Source organism: Corvus kubaryi, unplaced genomic scaffold, assembly GCF_017639235.1.
Source record: "Corvus kubaryi isolate FWS band 111438036 unplaced genomic scaffold, C.kubaryi_AGA036_p1.0 133, whole genome shotgun sequence".
In the NCBI taxonomy this organism is placed as follows: domain Eukaryota; kingdom Metazoa; phylum Chordata; class Aves; order Passeriformes; family Corvidae; genus Corvus; species Corvus kubaryi.
Genome location: NW_024580667.1, coordinates 28,173,140 through 28,193,115, shown reverse-complemented (window position 1 = coordinate 28,193,115; position 19,976 = coordinate 28,173,140). Strand labels below are relative to the sequence as shown.

At 36.9% G+C, this 19,976-nt stretch overlaps 1 protein-coding gene across 6 annotated transcripts in view; it reads left to right on the top strand.

Annotated features, from left to right (window-relative positions):
• UBE3A (ubiquitin protein ligase E3A) overlaps window positions 1-19,113 on the top strand; it is a 53,848-nt gene extending 34,735 nt beyond the window's left edge. For all 6 annotated transcript variants that reach the window (XM_042041032.1, XM_042041050.1, XM_042041040.1 and 3 more), the window contains 8 exons: window positions 234-1,489; window positions 9,587-9,731; window positions 13,339-13,544; window positions 15,762-15,926; window positions 16,322-16,477; window positions 16,572-16,645; window positions 17,109-17,252; window positions 17,470-19,113. In XM_042041032.1, coding sequence (XP_041896966.1) covers window positions 234-1,489; window positions 9,587-9,731; window positions 13,339-13,544; window positions 15,762-15,926; window positions 16,322-16,477; window positions 16,572-16,645; window positions 17,109-17,252; window positions 17,470-17,590 — 2,267 coding nt within the window. In that variant the 3' untranslated portion in view covers window positions 17,591-19,113. The remainder of the gene's footprint in view (window positions 1-233; window positions 1,490-9,586; window positions 9,732-13,338; window positions 13,545-15,761; window positions 15,927-16,321; window positions 16,478-16,571; window positions 16,646-17,108; window positions 17,253-17,469) is intronic.
• The last annotated feature ends 863 nt before the right edge of the window (window positions 19,114-19,976 follow it).

Below are 19,976 nucleotides of genomic sequence, written 5' to 3'. Positions count from 1 at the left end.
ATTCTCTGATTGACATTCATGAATAAAATATTTTACAAAGTCAGTGAATGAAATCATGATGTTTCTTGCTAATGAAATTATAAAGTATCTGTCTTGAATTTATTCAGCACTGACACTGTTTTTTCAATTTTAAGGGTGATATGACACACAGATCTCTTGGGTAGGGCAAGCCAGAAGTATTTTCTCATTTTAATTTTTATCTTAATAAAATGAATGACTTTATCTTTTTATAGATGTGACTTTTCTAACAGAAGACAAGATATATGAAATTCTTGAACTATGTCGAGAAAAAGAGGATTATTCCCCTTTAATCCGGGTAATTGGGAGAGTGTTTTCTAGTGCTGAAGCACTGGTACAGAGTTTCCGAAAAACCAAGCAGCACACCAAGGAGGAGCTCAAGTCTCTTCAAGGAAAGGATGAAGACAAAGATGAAGATGAAAAGGAAAAAGCTGCCTGTTCGGCTGCTGCTATGGAAGAGGATTCTGGTGCATCGTCATCTTCATCATCAAGAATAGGTGATAACACACAGGGAGATAATAACCTCCAAAAACTAGGCCCAGATGAAGTGTCTGTAGATATTGAAGCAGTCAGACGGGTCTATGATAGGTTACTTTCTAATGAAAAAATAGAAACTGCCTTTTTAAATGCACTTGTGTACTTGTCACCTAATGTGGAATGTGACTTGACTTACCATAATGTGTACTCTCGGGATCCTAACTATCTGAATTTGTTTATTATCGTTATGGAGAATGGCAATCTTCATAGCCCAGAATATCTGGAAATGGCTCTACCATTGTTTTGCAAAGCAATGAGCAAACTACCCCTTGCAGCTCAAGCAAAATTGGTCAGATTGTGGTCTAAGTACAGAGCAGATCAAATTCGGAGAATGATGGAAACATTTCAGCAGCTTATTACTTACAAAGTCATAAGCAACGAGTTCAATAGTCGTAACCTAGTGAATGATGATGATGCTGTTGTTGCTGCTTCAAAGTGCTTGAAAATGGTTTACTATGCAAATGTAGTAGGAGGGGATGTGGATACAGATCATAATGAAGAGGAAGATGAAGAACCCATCCCAGAATCAAGTGAACTAACTCTTCAAGAGCTGTTGGGTGAGGAAAGAAGAAATAAAAAAGGTCCTCGAGTGGACCCACTGGAAACTGAACTTGGTGTTAAAACTATAGATTGCAGAAAACCACTTATCCCTTTTGAAGAATTTATTAATGAACCACTGAATGATGTTCTAGAAATGGACAAAGACTACACTTTCTTCAAAGTAGAAACAGAGAATAAATTCTCATTTATGACCTGTCCCTTTATATTGAATGCTGTTACCAAGAACCTGGGATTGTATTATGACAATAGGATCCGGATGTACAGTGAAAGACGCATAACTGTGCTCTACAGCTTAGTTCAAGGGCAGCAGCTCAACCCATATTTGCGACTTAAAGTGAGACGTGATCACATCATCGATGATGCTCTTGTCCGGGTAAGTCATGCAGCAACGTGGAACTTGGGTTTGTTGTGTCTGACTACTGCAAACTACATGGGCTTGGAGTAACTGAAAAGGACTCTCTGTGAGTGCATAGATACTAGATTTCCTCTAGAAGAATCTCAGATAGCTTTATTGTTTGAATTCTAAGCATGATGCTGAAGATTTGTATGTTCAGCAGAACCACTTCTGCTCAGAGTGGTTGCAGATTTAGATGTTTGCAAGTGCCAAATAGCTCTTATTCCCCATTATCAGATCCTGCACAGATCTGAATGGTGAGCATAACCAACTTCTGTTTCTTGTCCTCTGCACTGTCCTGGATTATCTTCTGATGTGAGGGATTTTCAGATGGAAGTTGAAATTAAAACCTTTTAGTTGTGTACTCTTCTTGCAGACTTCTAAATTTCTAGAAATAAAGCATTGTTGCAATTTGGTGCAAATACTGATATGACTGAGAAAGGAAAAGACAGACCTGTTAATACAGAGAAGTATGAGAGCAGCCTGTTTCTGAGTATGCTGACTTACTGAATTAAAACTTAAAGCCAAGTCTTCATGCATTTTTGAAAGAGGGGAATCATACAGGATACAAACTATTTTACAGTAAATAGGTCCATATATGACCGAAATACATTCTTTAATTCTAGGACCTTTCCTTTTTTTTTTTTTTTTTGTTTAAGCTGATAATTTTCAAAAACTCATTTTCCCATGTCCTGTTACTAAAGCACAAGGTTTGCAAATTTTTAAACTTACCCTTGGCTTTAAAATTTGTCACTGAAGAGCCAGAGAGATATTTAGAGAGGTTTTGGGGAAATTACCTGATTTTTGCCTCTCAGCCCAGCTGTTACTTGTAGTTAAATTTGATGACTTTAACTGCCACTGAAGGTCACATGTGAGAGCCCTAAATGAGCTCCTACCTTGATTTTTCTGTATGCCTAGCAATTTCTAGCTGGGTTAGCTGCTTCATGGGAATTGCTGATATTGTGACTTGTCGGGGAAAATATTTGTCTTCAGTACCAAAAGAAAAAATAAGATTGTGGTGCAGAAATTGGCTCCTGTCTGTAAACTCAACTTTTTATTAGACAAATAAATACAAAAATACTGTGGTTTTTGATTTAAGAGTAGTCTTTGTAATTTCACTATCTGTCAGACTTAGAGTTGTGTCTAGTTAGGTTTTGTCTTATTATTGTAATGGAGTTTATTCCCTCAATGTTCCGTTTTGGGCACATAAGTACTGAAAAAAAGGGAGGGACAGTACTTTCTCTTTAGGAGAGGATGAGCTAAAAGAGCATAAGAGCTAGTTTTAGGACATTCTTTTTAATGTCAGTTGAAGCAGAAGAAAAGCAAACCTTCGTCTTTATGCTGATATAAGAAGGAAAATCCATAAATAAGAGAAAAGGCATTCTTTCACATACTGCTTGTTGTGGAAGTTGCAATCTTTGAGGACAAAAAAAAATATGTTTAGTGTAGGTTAAAAAGCTTATGGGCAACATCGAGTTGCAACGGGGCCACAGCAGTCACTGCTGTGCGCACTCTTGGCCTGTAGGAAGTTTAGGAAATTTAAATCAGATTAAGCTCAAACATACTAATCTAAATTGTGATGCACTTGCAGCAGCCCTTGCACAGCCTAGCAGCCTGAGTTACATGCCTGGGCAGTTGCCATGGATCTTCCTATGGCTGTTAATTTAAGCTGCCAGAGTATGCTAAATTATGGTGACCTGACTGTCAGAGCTCCAAGAAAAGTAAGGATTTTAAACTGTTTATTCTGGGACAGAAAATAAAGGGAAAAGATAAAATTGTTCTAAACTCATGTAGTCTGAACTAAACTGTAGTGGTAGCCAACAAGACCAAGTGCAGCCCAGGCATTTCTCAGAAGTGGAAAATAGATTATATTCCATAAAATGGAGATGAACACAGATGTGCCATCCACAGTGGAGGAAGGGAATACGTGCTGTTTCAAACAGATGTTGCAGGGTAGCTGTTGTGGGATCATGTGGACTTAAGGAAAATTGTATTGATAAATGTATGAAGTGGGTACAGAATCCACCTTTTAACTACTGATATGTCTTAACTGATGATACAAAGTATCAGTTCTCAAGGAATATATTTTAAATATTCCCCAGGAAGTGTTAGTGAATGGAAACATGTAATTTCACTGTTGACCATAGTGTGCCTAGGTCTCTTTCATTTGTTTCTTCTCATTTTAATATCAGAAAGGATGCAGTAGAAATACATTTAGAGAACTGAGAGTCTCTTCAGAGAAATTGTAAAGTCCCCTTAAGGGTAAAAAAGATGATGGAGAGGACATAAAAGATGGATGGAGAAGTTGAGTGAGAAATAATGGTTTTCTCAACTGGTAGCCCCTTGTTTTATTATCAAGAATCAGGCTTAATGTAAGCAAAATGACCTTTTTTTCACACTGTGTGCCTTAAAATGGTGAATGTCTTTGCCCAGGACCTGTAACTCTTTGTGCAAGAAAGATCCATCAAGAGCTAATGGACATTACAGGCATTTTGATGTGAGCCACACACAAACCTCAGGAAATCTCTAAGCTGCAATTGTGCTGGTAGCTGGGAAGCTGTTGCAGGGGAGATACTGTTCCATGCTGTCACCTTTCATCAGGGAGTGCCCAATCTGTTCAAGAATTGCGAGCTGTTGTTACTTGTACTCTCTGTACCTGGTTGAGAAGTGATTTTAGTAATTTTCACAGTTACTTCCTAGTTGGTCTGAAACAGGTCTGGAGGAATCTCTTCAGTCTCGTGTCCTAAGCCTTAAAGCAGTTTGCTCTATCTCTGATGGGAATCTAAGATGGGTACCACGAGCTTCTGTAGCAGCAGTGACAGCATCAAACCTGAGTGAAAGCAGCACTGGATGAGTTTGCATCATGGATGGCTGCAGTTTTGGGTGTACAGTATTTAACTTAGGAAGTATCTCACTGAAAAATACGAGAAAGATCTTTCCAAGATAATGATCTTCAGTAGTGGAAGCATGTTCCTAGGTCTGTTCAGTGACAAAATGTTTCTAAACATGCTTAAATTACAGGTGATTGATTACCCATGACAACTACCAACATATTTACCCTCAAATTTCATATTTTTTTTAACTTAAGGGGTTTGAATATTTACAGACCTTTTTGAATTGTAAGGAACTACTGTTTAGGTCACTAGACTTGCGTCTTTACAGAAGAGTCAGTGAAGACTTTTTTGAGTATATATGGAATAAGTGATGACTTCCTGATAAAATTATTTTCAAGAATATTGACTAAAATGAGGTTGAGATTGTCTTGATCGTATTTTCCTTATTGATGTTGAATATTTTTCAAACAAATACTTTGATCAGCATTTGCAATTACTTGCAAACACTCTAAATACTGGCCGCTTAATTAGTTGAGCTAATGAAGTCATTACCAAACTGTTTTTCTTCTATCAATACTTAATATTTTAGCTTTTATAATTCAGTATGTATATCTTCTCACTTTCTGGACTTCATTAAAGCTAATATGAACACTGGTAAGTGATTTTTTTTTTGTTACTATTATTACCGTAGGACTTTTTTTCTTTTACTAAGAATTTGAAGCTATGCTTCTTAAATACCTTAAAAGCAATATCTTGTTTTAAGTTTCTTATTAAGAGAATCTTAGTTCCCTGAAACACATACATCTAAGGAAAAATTTTGGTTACAAATTCATGGTTCAGTTTCTTTGCATGTATGAAACTTGCCTCAGAAATTTATTTTTCATTTTTTATTGGAAATCATTTAACAAAACATCTTTCTTTGTATAATATACTTCTTGTATACTCATTTGCATGTTAGTCTGAAAAGTCACCCGGGGACAAGGGTAGAATGTTGGAATTTGTAACACTTTAGTCCCCACTTTTTTTTAAGGAACCCTTATATTTGGGAGTTGGTTTGTAGTTCCTGAAAGCTCAGTTTGCAGTTCCTGAAAGCAGTTAACATGGTTTTTTTTTTTCTATCTAACAGATTTAATAGGTTAGCTGTACTGCTGAGTCATGTTGTGTGAGTGTGGTGGTAATGAAAGGAAATATATCCTTAAATCCCCTCTTCTGCCTTGTCATTCCCCAAGAGCTATTTCTTTCATCCCCTTCTTCTGAGTTTACTCTTGCCCCACCCACATGGCCCAGGTTATATGTGGCGTTCTTCTCAGGTAGCAGTAATTTAAAGGGTGTGAGTTATGACACACAACTTCTGCAAGTGAAAATGTGGTGGATTCCTTCAGAAGAATCTGGCTTGTACTTGCTTGCAAATTAGAAATTCACTTTGACAAATTTCTCATGTCATGTAGACAGCTAGTGGGCAGCAACCCTCTCCTGCTAGTAAATACTTGGCTGAATGTCTTGATGACCAAAACTCTTACGTGACACCTGAAGCCAGTAGGCACATTCTCTCCCATATTAGCAGCAAAGTACTTCAGGAGATTTAACATTGTTTTAGTCAAAGTCAAAGTTTGTGTGTCCAGGTGAAAATGTATCACTGGTATGCCTTGGTTGGATGCAGAGCATGTGACTGTTGATGTTTGCAAGCTCCAAATGCACGAACTGTAAAGTACAGCTGGGGAAAAGGCTGCTGTGTCATTATATGTCAGTAATAGTGACTATTACTTTCCATGCCAGTTTTTAGAAAAACGTGTTGACCAACTTATGTCATGATGTGTCACTGGTACTCTCAAGCTTTAATTAGTTGTATTCTGTCATTTTTGCTATCTAGTGTGGAAAATATTCCTGCCTTTGCCTTAAAGAGAACTTTATGTTATGCTAGAACTTAAGGTGGTTTGTGATCATTTTTAACTGCATAGAAATTAGTTCAGTTGCTATCAGTTTTAAGCAGGTTGCCAAACGCCGGTGTTGCATTAAGCTTTTAAATGTTGTCATATTTCTGAGGTTCAGTGAACATTCCTGTCTTTCAGGAAAGCAGTGTTATTCTGTAAACAAAGTAAAATCACCCAATCTCTTAAGCTGTGGTACAGTGTTGTGTTTCAGCAAACAAAATACAGATATTCTTTATAACGTTGTCTCTCAGCTTTCAGCTTTTCAATTCAGACATTCTTCTGCTGCTTTAGACATGCTACACACCTGCTTCTTAGGAAGTCCCTGGAAAACACGATTATTTCAATGACTTGGCCAGTCAAACTATCGTGACAGAAAACAACTTCTAAAACTTTGGTAATTCACACAGCTGGATTGTGTTTATCCAGCAGTATCTGTGTTGACAAGATTGAGGTAGCTGTGATTACTAAAAACAAAAAAGAAAGGCCCCAAAAAACCCAAGAACCAGACAACTATAACTGAAGTTCATACTTCCCTGCTATAGAAACACTGCTGCAGTTCTGCTAAAATCCAGTGTCTCCTTACTGCTGTGTCTGCTGCTGTTTCCCACTGCATTCAGTTTTTATTGTGAAGCATCAGTGTTGACATGGATATTCAAAAGAGCAGCTAAACCCACAACTTTCAGTTGAGCAGCTTAGCAGCATTTTCCTGCTTATAGAATCTACTTCAAGGAGCATCAGGCTTTGCTCAAAATACTGGCTTTTGGGTAATCCTTTATCTGTCTTCCTTGCATACATCCAGTGCACTTGTTCTAATCTGCCTAGCCAGCATTGCTCAACTAAGACTGTTTCCTTCCTATTTTTTTAATGCTGTTTTTTTCTCAGCCAGAAAACAATTTTGAAATTTCTTTAACTGCTCTAGATGTATAAATATGATCACTTTCCTTAGTGCATTTCCATGACACAAGAGAATCATTACACTAGCACAAAGGGTTGCTGTCCCAAAAGAAAAGCAGACACAACATTTGCTTTCTCAGAACTCATCAAAATTCATAAAACATGCAATATAGTAAATTACTGGTGGTAAAGACTATGAAGCCAACAAAGTCGTGACTGGGGACAAAAAAACCCCACAACTTTATTGCTGTCAGTTTTAAGTGGAAGGGATCCAAATAGAAGAATTTCTGTCTCTCCAGCTTGAACATTTAACCTGTATTTACAGTTTTAAATAAGTGCTAGCTCTCTACTTTTCAAGAAAAGTTGCAAGCTTGCCTTCATGTTTTTTGAACTGAGATTTATATGCTGTGAAGTTACACTCCCTCTCTTTCCAAATGTAGTTTTCAATACCAGGCAGTGCAATTTTTTCTCCACATGCTCCTTTTGCATGGAGTGCTTCAAAGTCTTCAAACCTGTTATGATAACCACCCTAACTCTGTCACCCATCCTGCCCTGCTGTGCTGCTTGGATCATGTCTGGCTGACTTGGCAGTTAGCAGAAGAAAATGTGTCTTGCTGGTGGTGTGATTTTATGAGTCAATGGTGTCATTACTGCTGCCTTTACCTTCTCTGTTCTGTTCCAGTTTTACTTTACACTTCTGTAGTAAAATTACGGGCTGTAAAGAGTGTTGGCATGTGTGCATAAGGTAAGGTAGTGAAATAAAAAGTAAGGTTTAGCATGCTAAGGACACCTGCTGGTAAGTACAATTTGCAGTAGCCCGAATCAGAGGCAAATCTCTAAAGTAAATGGTCTTGGTAGAGGAGTATGCAGGTCCATCTAGTGCCTTAATTTACTGCTGCTGAGTTTTCGTCACCACGTAGGTATGTTTAGTCTAATTGTGCTGTGTAAGTTTAACCAATGTGTTTATGCTTTTAAGTAGCTTATTTCTTAGCAGCTGCAAAGTATTCTTGCTTAACTTTTGATTTACTGAAAGGATACATTTTTGTTGTAATCAAGTGAAGGACCTGGCAATGTGCGCTCACAGCCAGAAATCCAGCCATACCCTGGACTGATCAAAAGCAGCATGGCCAGCAGGTCAAGGGAGGTGACTGTCCCCTTCTTCTACTCCATTCTTGTGAGACTGCCCCCTGGAGTGCTGCATCCAGCTCTGGGTCCCCAGCATAAGAAGGATGTGGACCTGTTGGATTGAATCCAGAGGAGGGATACAAAAATGATCAGAGGGCCGGAGCACCTCTCCTGTAAAGACAGGCTGGGAGAGTTGGAGTTGCTCAGCCAGAGAAGAGGAGTCTCCAGGGAGACCTTATGGAACCTTCCAGCACCTAAAGGGGGCTGATGAGAACTGGAGAGGAAGTTTTTACAAGGGCATGTAGTGATGGGACAAGGGGAAATGACCTCAATAGAGAAGTTTATATTAGATATTCAGAAGAAATTGTTTACAGAGAAGGTGGTAAGGCGCAGCAGCAGGTTGCCCAGGAAAGTTGTGAATGTCCTATCCCTGGAATTGTTTGAGGCCATGGGGCTTTGAGCAAGCTGGTTTACTGGAATGTGTCCCAGCCCATGGCAAAAGGGTTGGAACAAGATGATCTTTCCAGGTGCTTTCCAACGCAAACTGTTTTGTGATTCTGTGACCTCTAATGGCCTTTAGATAGACTTGAAACCCTTTCTTGTAAAATTTCAGATTTTCTATTGGCCTTAAATGAATTTTCACTTTCATAGCAGCAGTGCAGTAGGTCTGTTTAAAGGCACTGAAGAAGTAAGAGCAAGAAATTTTTGAGACTTCCTCATTTAGGGTCAAGGAGAGGGGGTTGATTTGACTGTAATACTACTGTCTTCTTTGGTTTTAGGGGTTTTTTTCCAGCTCTTTGTTTGAGAGATGCAACTACTCATCAAAGGCTTATTTTCTGTCTTCCAGTCTGGAAACATGTCTGTGTAATCCCTTCACAAAGCCGTTTATTGTCAAACATGTGGATCATATTGCAGACTCTTCATTGTCAGATGAATTTAATTAGCCCAGTAACACATCTTTTCTTCCTTTTTCTGTGAATTGTGTGCAAAACAATGATAACTTATTTTAAATAAGTGCTTAGAAGAATAGAAATAGAGAAGGCTAACAGCCTGTGAGCTTTAATGGGCTAACAGATCGGTTCTGTGGTAAATTTCTTGCTGTGTTAATCCCCAGATTCTAAAACATGCTTAGAGTGATTTAGCCTTACTATTGATTTCTCTGATTTTACTGTTGCGATTTGTGCTCACTTTCTTCTTTATTTTTGTGGGTACTTTTGGTTTCATTATTTGATACTAAACTATTCTAGTAAACAGATTTACTAATTAAATATTTCTATCTCTTCACTCAATAGCTAGAGATGATTGCCATGGAAAATCCTGCAGACTTGAAGAAGCAATTGTATGTTGAATTTGAAGGAGAGCAAGGGGTAGATGAAGGAGGTGTTTCCAAAGAATTTTTTCAGTTGGTTGTGGAAGAAATCTTCAATCCGGATATCGGTATGTGTTCTAATAATTTACTGATGTAACAGATTTTTCTCACAAAAGGTTGGTTGGCCTGGATAATCTTCCAAACTGGACTGTTCCATGTTTATGCTTTCTATGTCCACTGCTGCTTCTCTCTGAAGCTCTCCAGATTCATTGATGGTGAGGAGAGTATTTGAGCACATTGAGGCTCCCCATGTCATCAGCAGTCATCCTCCTAAAGGAGGAATGATGGAAGGAGTAACTGTGTATAGTTAGTGAGAGCTGTCATTGTTTGTTTGGATACAAATCAGTAGTACAGGGTTTCTTTGCAGGGTTCCTTTGTTTGTTCTCTCACGTTTCTCCTCACTTTGCTTTGTGATTAGCTTCTAGAATTAGTAATCAAACCAAAGAGGAAGAGCTTCTGCAATAATGCAAGAGTAGGACTATGGTGAGTTTTTGAGTTATTTCCTCCACTTCCTCCAGCTTAATAAGTCTGATAGTCTCCATTCTACAGATCCAAAGTGTGACAGCAATGTCAAATTTGATTATAGTTAAAGAATTTAGAGTAATTTGATATATTAGAGCCATAATTTTGTTTGTGTTTCAGCAGTCATATTTCCATCATATTCTTTTTTTCCTTGCTCCCTGCACCAATCATTTATGCAAGGACATGCTTCTTTTAGTGTGCAGCTTGTCTGCTACACTGAAAAGATGAAAATGTTATAAAATTATAAGAATACTTTGTGTTAGAATAGAAATTAGAGCTGCCAGGTTCCTATACTAATTTCACATTTTATGTGAAATATGATGTTACATTGTACTTCCTGTAATGGCTTCGATGAAAGAAGCCTAACAGCTCATGGCTGTTAATTTGGTTTCACTAGACTATTTTAAAAGAGAAAGCTGCTGTTCTTAGTTTTGTATCTTAGAAAATTGATGAAAATACACAGAAATCTACTTTGACCAGGTTAGAGAGGAAGTATCAATATCAAATACCCAGAATCAGTAACAAAAATCTGAACCTTGGCACTTGCCCTTTACCATATGCAAACCAGTTCTTATAACAACTGGTGCAGAACCATAGACAAGTCTTACTCAGTCTGAAAAATGCTATGAACTTGGAGAGATCAGGAATCTGAATTAGCTTACTTTGAAGTATGGCAAAATAAAGAAATCTTAGTACTTTGACTGATGAAACTTTATTTTCAATGCAAAATAAATACATTTCCAACTTGAGATTATCTAAACAGAAGTTATATGGGTGTATTGAAATACTGTTTATTTAGTGATGCTAAAGTCGGCTTAAGCGAAGATCCAAGCACTGTGTATATACTCCCTGCATTTAAAGATAGGAGATAGATTAGATGTGCATGCATATTGTAAATTTTACTTCTGTATTAAAAATGTAAAAAAAAGTACGTACACATTTTGTATTCATAGTAACTCTGGGGGGAAAAAGCTTTTTATTGGCTTTTGGCTTAAGTGTGTAAAAGCAGCACATGTAGCTTGCATTCAGTGTGTGTGTGTGTGTGTATATATGTGTGTATATATATATGTATATGCATTGCGGTATAGCAGTTCATGTATGCATCAGATATACTAAGTGTGACATTTGTTGATTTATAAATGCTTTCTTTACCTGAGAAAAGGAAGGCGATCCTTTAAATGGAATTTAAAATGTCTGTCCTTTAATAGGTTTATTTGGAGAGATGTATATTGTTATTATAGTTTCTTCAACTTTTTGAGTATTTCCATATTAAACTACCTTAAAGTTTTACTCAAATGAGGCAATAACTCAGAAAAAATCATGGATTTATGACCAGCAGTCACCATGGTAAAGGGGAAGAAGTGATAACTTCATATAGCTTCAAGGGCAATTGTTTTCCCCTTCTTGCAGGTTCCAGTTTCTTCTGGTGTTTCATTATTATTTTAATGTACTGTAGTCTTAATTTTGTTAAGGGAGTAAAATACTGTATTTCGCCTTAAAGTGTTTCCAGATGTGGATCTGGGTAAACTCTTGATCCTTCATTATTAGACATTTTCTGGAGTTGTTTTGACAGTTTAACTTTTCCATGATATTCCAGTTAGTACAAGTCATTGCTTTTATGTACCAGTAATCCAGAAGTTACTTCAGAAAAGTTCAGAAAATGGAATACAGGATTTTATATAATGTTTGTCTTACATATATCTGAGTTGCTCATCCATTTCTGATTTCCAGTTGCCTTATCTGATGGGTCAGTCTATTATTTCTGTGCTCCCCTAATGGCTGACCCAGCTCTAGTCACTTAGGAACATAATCCGTTCTGGGGAGTAGCTGGAGTCTTTGAATGAGCTTGTAGTTCATTTCCTTACATGAAATGAGAAAAGAGTCTTTATCTCTTGATTGTAGATTATATTTTCAGTCTTCAGAGTAATTTTTTGTTCATGTGGCTTTGTAATCAGTTTGTACATCTGCACAGGTTGTAAACAAGCCTATCTTGTAAGAGCTGACAAGATAAATCCTTATGGCAAATGTAGTTGATATTCTTGACCACATGGATCTGACTTCTGGTGTTTTGAGAATAAACAGCCTGGGGCATTTTTACTTAGGCTCTGCCTGAAAATCATGAGACTTAGCTGTACAAGCATACCTGTCCAGGGTAGTCTCTCTCACCTTAAGTCTATGGGGTTTGCATTTATATTGCTTTAGTATCTAGTCAAGTAAGCAATGGATTTTATTGTAGGTTTCATTTAAATAATTTATAGCCTGTACACAAACTCCAGTTCCATAAACAAGAGCTATCTTGTGTCTTGCTACAGCCAAAAGGGTAAGGAACTCTGCCTGTCTCTTGTCTGCACGTTTTTCTCCCTATGCAGCTTCTGGCATGTGTCAGTTCAGCTGTTTGTTGAAGTCTTCAGTGCTCAGCTCATGAACTGAGCAGGAAATTGGTCACCTGAAATAGTGAACTGAGTGAGAGAAGCAAAACCACTCCCTTTAGACAGTGACAAGGTGTTAAAATTGCAACCCTTTCTGTGAAGCCGTGATCCATTTTCCCCTCAAGTTAAAATGTGTGTAATAGCTGCCGTAACAATGGTCCTTGAAACAAGCAAACAAATCCGTTGGGCATCTAACTCTAAAATCATGTGTGATGGTTAATCCCTGCTCCATCATCATAGCTTCTAATTCAGTAGTAGGGCTGCATCTAGTCCTGTTCCTTTGCTGAGACTGGCCTTTGAAGAAAGGCTGTCACTTTTTAGTAATTAGAGTCCTTCAGGATTGTTTCATCCACATGTTTTTGACCGTGTTCTTTTCTTGCACTGTTGTATTTATCAAAGTCACAGTCGCTGTTGGAGATGTGCTGCTGGTTCCTCAGTAGTGGAGGGGATGAAAGCTTGCGTACATGCAGCTTCAGTGAGTGTTGCAGGATATTGTATAACAGTTCTCTTGCACACTTTTAGTGGTGATGTGAGTAACAGTGTTCTGAGCAGCTCCAGTCACCCTAAGGTAAGTAGTTTCTCTTTGCCATTCAATTCAGTATAATGTTAAGTTAAACATGTCTTAAAGGCTAGTGCAAATGGGTTTATAATGGTATCTTTTATGTGCCCTTTTTATTGAATTGTTACCATAATCGTTCAACTTTTTGGGGTTTTTTTTCAACAGGGATGTTCACATACGATGAGTCTACAAAACTGTTTTGGTTTAATCCGTCCTCTTTTGAAACTGAGGGTCAGTTTACCCTGATTGGCATAGTACTGGGACTGGCTATTTACAACAACTGTATACTGGATGTACATTTCCCCATGGTTGTCTACAGGAAGCTAATGGGCAAAAAAGGAACTTTCCGTGATCTGGCAGACTCTCATCCTGTAAGTTCCTTATGTTCTTTAATAGTGCATTTTCCATGCAATAATGTAATCTATATTTCAGTTAAACACAAGATCACTGTCAGAACTGAAAGTGAAATAACCAGTGACCTGAGTGAAGAGTCTGTATTTGTTAAAATAAATTCATAGGCAGTAAAATCTCTTTCTACATTTGGTTTGGAGGAGGCAGAATTGTAGTGTCAATGAATAGGGCTCAGTATCAATAAAGCTTTGTTTTATTTTTTTACTGCATAAATTGCTAAATATTACTAAGCATTATTAAACATAAACAAGTATGTATCTTCCCAAAGAGACTTCTAAAATTAGGCTGTTTATAGCTATTTGTGGAGTTTCTATCAAAAAAAAGTGAAAGAGTAAACATGCAAAGGTGTGATGCTCTTACTGGTTTTTGTCTAAAGCAAAAGACAGATGAGGCAATGTATTAATATCCCTACAGTTAATGAATATCCCGTATCAGAGCAGTGATCAATGTCCATCTTCCCACACTCATTCCCAGCCAGTGGCTCTACACAAGCAGTGAGCTGTCCATGTGCTTTATTAGATAGAGCACACAAGTGTGTGTGCAGGATGTCTTGGCCCTGCTCCACCTGCAATCAAAGATCACCAGTGGCTTCCCCTCATGTTGCTAGAGGAGTTATTAGCAAGCTTCATTTTGTTTCAAACACTGGAACACTTCCTTTTTATAAGCAGTTATACAAAATCCTCATCTTTTCAAAAAAGATTAGTAAAATAATACTGTCTAAAAAGAACTGGCCTTTCACTTTTGAAAATGAGTCATATGTAATCAAAAAATGTTATCTGGTCTGCTTTGCATGGCTACATACAACAGCATGCCAGATTCAACCAGTTTCTCTGTATAATGATTTTGAGAAATAGTGCCCCAAGTTTCCTCTAACTTTTATTACATATTCAGAACTCTTTATGACCAAAAAAAAAGTGGATGCATTTCTATGGAACAGGGCAGTCAGGGCATTTCCTAATTTTTCTCCCCTGCTTTTATGTTTCTCCTCTAACACCTACACTGATTCCTTTTAAAATAATCCTTTTTTTAACTCTTTGTGTTTTCATATGATTTTAACACTTCAGAGCTTCTCAAACCCAAAATGAAATTCACAGTAGTCAAGCCTCCCAATGCTTTTTCTAATGCTGTAGAGCATGGAGAATAGGATGTTCACCAGCCCTCACCACCCATGGTTTCAAGTCCAGTGATTTTCAGTACAAGGTCCTTTTTAAAGATCCTGTGGAAAAATCAAAGCCACACAGATAGTGAGAGGTTGAGGCTTACATGTAAACTTTCATGTTTCAGTTAAAACATTGAGGGGAAATGTCTTTCTTCTACTTCACTATAAAAATACAGTTGCACACAGTTGTCGCTTTCACCTTCGCTTTGTATTCTTTAGCCCCTACACCTCTATCACAGCCAAATAATAGTTCCTTTTCTGCACAGTCTGTGGTTTCTAAGAGATTCTTGGGCTTTTCTTAAGGCATAGCAGGGAGGAAGGCTGGTTGCTCCTTGGAATAGAGCAAACTCTTACAGGTAATTTCAGATTCTACTTGGTGAATTCTGACCTAACTTGAGGTTCGGTGGGGTATTTTTGTTGTTGGTTGTTTTTTTTTGTTGTTTGTTTTGGTTTGTTGTTTTTTTTTTTGGTTCATAAATGTTGTCTTATGTTAAAGACTGCCCCATCTGTGTTGCTTCAGGATTACTTCCTAGTTGGTTTGTGTTTTAAATAAGAAGTAGAAGATAAAAGCCTGCTGTCTGAATTTTATCTGATATAAAATACAGGGGTTTCTCTGATTTTTAACTTAAAAATGTTCCCCTTACTAGTGTAACATATTCTGGTTGCCTAAAGTAAAGACAGATTCAAAAGACTTAAAAGAAGAGGTTATCAAAGGCTTTTAAACTGCAGGTTTGACCATTGCATTTTGGAAGATTGGTGGGTACTAAAAGGCTCTTTTAAGGGAGTTATCACTGATTGCCATGTTTCTTTTTTATCTTAATATCTTCTATTGTTTCTCTTTACAAATACTGAGCTTAGTAAACAATTGTTTGGACTGCTATGGGAGATTTTTATGTGACTTGTGTCATAGAATATAACAACCGTTTTTCGAGGCGGCTGGTTTCATGTCTTCTTGTATTGCTTAGTGAAATCTTATCAAAGCTTATTTGTGACAGACATGTATTTCTTACTCTGTTAGGTTCTGTATCAGAGTTTGAGAGACTTACTAGAGTATGAAGGAAGTGTGGAAGATGATATGATGATAACGTTTCAAATATCTCACACGGATCTCTTTGGCAATCCAATGATGCATGATTTAAAGGAAAACGGTGATAAAATTCCTATTACAAATGAAAACAGAAAGGTACATGTTGCACACTGAGCTTTTTAAACAGAATCTGTAGTTCTTACATATACTGTATGTAGAATTATGTAGAACCCTATAAAGGTTTGGTCTCACTTATAATTTTAAAGTTTAAAAGGCTTTTAAAATTGCCATAGCACAGTGTGGTTGCGAACAGAAAAGGTTTCTCTTAGAGAAAGCATCGATACATGTACACATAGCTTCTGGGTGGGATGTTGGGCCTGTTTGAGCAGTATTTGAGACTTACTCTTTTGTGTTGCTGAATAGAAGCTGAGCGCAGATGATCTGCACAGAATTACAGAATCATTTAGATTTTGGGGTCTTGTATTTTTGGGAGGTACTTCAAGTGGCATGTGTTGCAGCACTAAGTTTTTTTGGGGTTTATTTCCTTGCAGGAATTTGTCAATCTGTATGCTGACTATATACTCAATAAATCAGTAGAAAAGCAGTTCAAGGCCTTTCGGAGAGGATTCCACATGGTGACCAATGAATCTCCTTTGAAATATTTATTTAGACCAGAGGAAATTGAATTACTTATTTGTGGAAGTAGGGTAAGAATTCTGAATGTACACTAGAGAGTGGAGCTTTTTTTTGATCCTGAATATACAATTAGTGGTCATCTTTAAAAATATCATCTTCTTACAGAATTTAGATTTTCAAGCACTAGAAGAAACTACAGAATATGATGGTGGCTATACAAGAGACTCTCTTATTATTAGGTAATTTTTTCTAATTTTGTAAAGATAAAAAGCACTTTATCTGCTTTTTTCTTCATAATGAATTTAATATTGTTAGATTTAGTATTTTTGTAGTACTGGAGATGCAAACACCTTGTGTAATTTCACTTTTCTCAAGTATTGTCATTAGAGAAGAGGAGATAGTATAAGTATTGTTGAATCAGTATAATTCCTTAGGAAACAGGAATAATAAAATATCTGCAGAACACAGCCAAATTAATTTTTAAAGCCAGTTAAACTGCAGTGTTTGGTAATATTTCTGATTTCTATTTCTGAATCTCATTTATTGGTAAGTACATTCTGAGAGTTTTGGTTTATGAATGCAACTTGTAAGCTTGATGTTAAGACAGATTAGAATTACTACACCTTCAAAGCTCAATTACTTTTGAAATTTATATCAAAGAAAGTTTATGGTTTATTTACTTTTTGATTTCTTTCTTGGTAGGGAATTCTGGGAAATAGTCCATTCATTTACAGATGAACAGAAAAGACTGTTCTTACAGTTTACAACAGGCACAGACAGAGCCCCTGTGGGAGGACTTGGAAAGTTAAAGATGATCATAGCCAAAAATGGCCCAGATACAGAGAGGTAAAAAAAAAAAAATTTCATTTTGCTTGTTTTTTTAATAAATGAAAGTGAATTCCCTGCTTTTAAGTTATTGACCTAGTTAAATCTGAAAGTTGAATCTATAAGAAAAGTATATTTTTTTCAAATTCATTCTTTTTGGACTTGTATAATAGAGATGTATTTCTTTTGCATGTTCCAAACTCTGAATTCTTTTCTTGTTTGTTTTTTTGTCCCACAGGTTACCTACATCTCACACATGCTTTAATGTACTTTTGCTTCCGGAGTACTCAAGCAAAGAAAAGCTTAAAGAAAGATTATTGAAGGCCATCACATATGCCAAAGGATTTGGCATGCTGTAATAAGTATAACAAAAGGGATTAAAAAATGATGGTGATGATGTCCCTGTCCAAAAAGGCCATAAGATAGTGAGCTACAGTAGTCACCTGTGTTTGTGCCTCCCTTCTTTACTGGGGACATTGGGCTGGAACAGCAGATTTCAGCTGCTTATATGAACAAAATCTTTATTTTTTCTTTTAGCGTGAAAGTGTTACATATTCTTTCACTTGTATGTACAGAGAGGTTTTCCTGAATATTTATTTTAAGGGTTAAATCACTTTTGCTTGTGTTTATTACTGCTTGAAGTTGAGCCTTTTTGAGTATTTACAAGAAAACAAACTGTACTCTCCCAAGGAAAATATTGCCATCATTTGTAGACCATGTAACCTTCAAGTATGTGCTATATTTTTGTCCCTGTATCTAATCAAATCAAAAACTGTACTTTTTGAAGAGTTTGCTTTTGAAACTTGAAGTCTTGAAAAACAGTGTGATGCAATTACTGCTGTTCTAGCCCCCAAAGAGTTTCTGTGCAAAATCTTAAGAATCAATAAAGATGGAAGGGAGAACTTGGAATGTTAAATTGCAGCCTTGAGAACTTTACTTTAGTCACAGCACAACAATTAAAATTCATTTCACTATATGTTGTCTTCACATGTCTTGTAATAAACTGTGTTTTTAATTAGGAAACGTTTCTTAGCATATGAAAGGGTAGAAATTTTAGTTAATTTTTTAAAAAAAGAAGTTTACTGGGGAAAGTGCATTTTCAACTGAACAGCTTTAGAGTAGGGAGTGAAGTGTCTGGGAAAAAAAGATAGGAAGTTTTTGCTATATTATAAACAAAGCATGTGGAAGTGCACTTAAAATGAAGTTTTATTCTTAATTGCCTATTATGTTGACATTTTAAATAGACAATCCAAAGTCTTCCCTACATGTTATGTCATCATCATTTATTTAATGAATATTTTTTCCTACCTATCAAGGCACATGATCAGTGTTGCACCATAATCTAAAGGGATGGCTACTGTATTTTAATCTCATCTAACAATAAGCAAATTGAACAATATTAAACGTGAGGCCTACTTCATGTTGTACACTTCCAGCCATTAAATAAACTGTTAGAAAGTAAGTACTAAGGTTATGTTCATCTATTACATAAAGTATTCAGTAGGTTTTTAATTTAACTCTACAAATCATATCAGAAATAAATCCTTTACCTTTCGTAGTCTGTGTTTAATGTTAATTTCTCCTGTTGCAATATATGATGAAGGGATTATGCATTTGTAATTGCAGATGTAACTGGCATATCTCTTTTCCAATACAAGCTGCAGCGGGTGTGCAGAGCTGAGCTTGTGCCTTGACAATTGCTATAACTACCGATCAAACCCGTGACTGTGTGGAATTGGCATTAAAAGGCTTAGTTTTGAAATCATTGGAAAAAGAAAAGATGTCTTTCAGGACTATTTTAATAAATTCTTTCTAGTAATAGAAACAGACAACTGTTATGTAACTATGATGCTGAATAAAACAATGACCTTTTTTCACCATGGTTCAGTGAAAAAGAAAACAAGTTACTTTCTTACTTTGATAAATTAGTTATTAAATCGTTTGATTAGAAATTGTTGTAGTACTGCATAATTTGAGGGTTGCAGGTACGGAAAACTCTCCGGAAGTGAACTGTAGTGATGTGGGGTCCAGCGATGTTCCCCTCTGAAATTCAAGCCAATGCCAGGTGGCCTGGACACACGGGACTGAAACTTACTGGGGAGGGAGAGGTGCTGTCTGTCTTCTGGCCTTTGATCTCAGAGGTGGCCCTTAGGACCTGCCCTCTTGTATGTTCCTGAAGAAGAAGACACAAGATGCCCTACCTCTCAGTGTAGGGTGGTTGACAACAGTGCCTGCTGAGCTCTTCAAGTTTGGAGCAACTTTCACTGTAGCTGGTAAGACCAAGATTTGCCAAGTGCCTTGAGGCGCTTTGTTACAAGCGTGAACACATCATGATACTGCTGTGTGGTATGTACTGTCTCCACAGTCTAATGCTGTCAGGCTATATCCCTGTAACTCTTCTTATGCTGATTTAGCTGTGGTTTGTGGTTATGCCCAGCTGACAGGTGTATGTGATTCATGTTGGGGTTTTTCATATAGGTCTGAAAGCTGTGCAGACAGCATAACTGGATAGCAATACAAAGTTCTCTAACTCAGCTGTTGACGTTGTAAATATGCTCTTTCTGTTTTCCTTTAGCATTAAGATTAAAATAATACATAATTGCATTGGCCTTCAAAAGCATAAGTTGTTTTTCAAGGAATCATTTTCAGGTAAGATATAAGTACTTCATGTTTGACTGATTTCTTATGTAAATATATACTGCCTCCCGCCAAACACCACTGTATTGAAACCTGATCTCCTTAGTG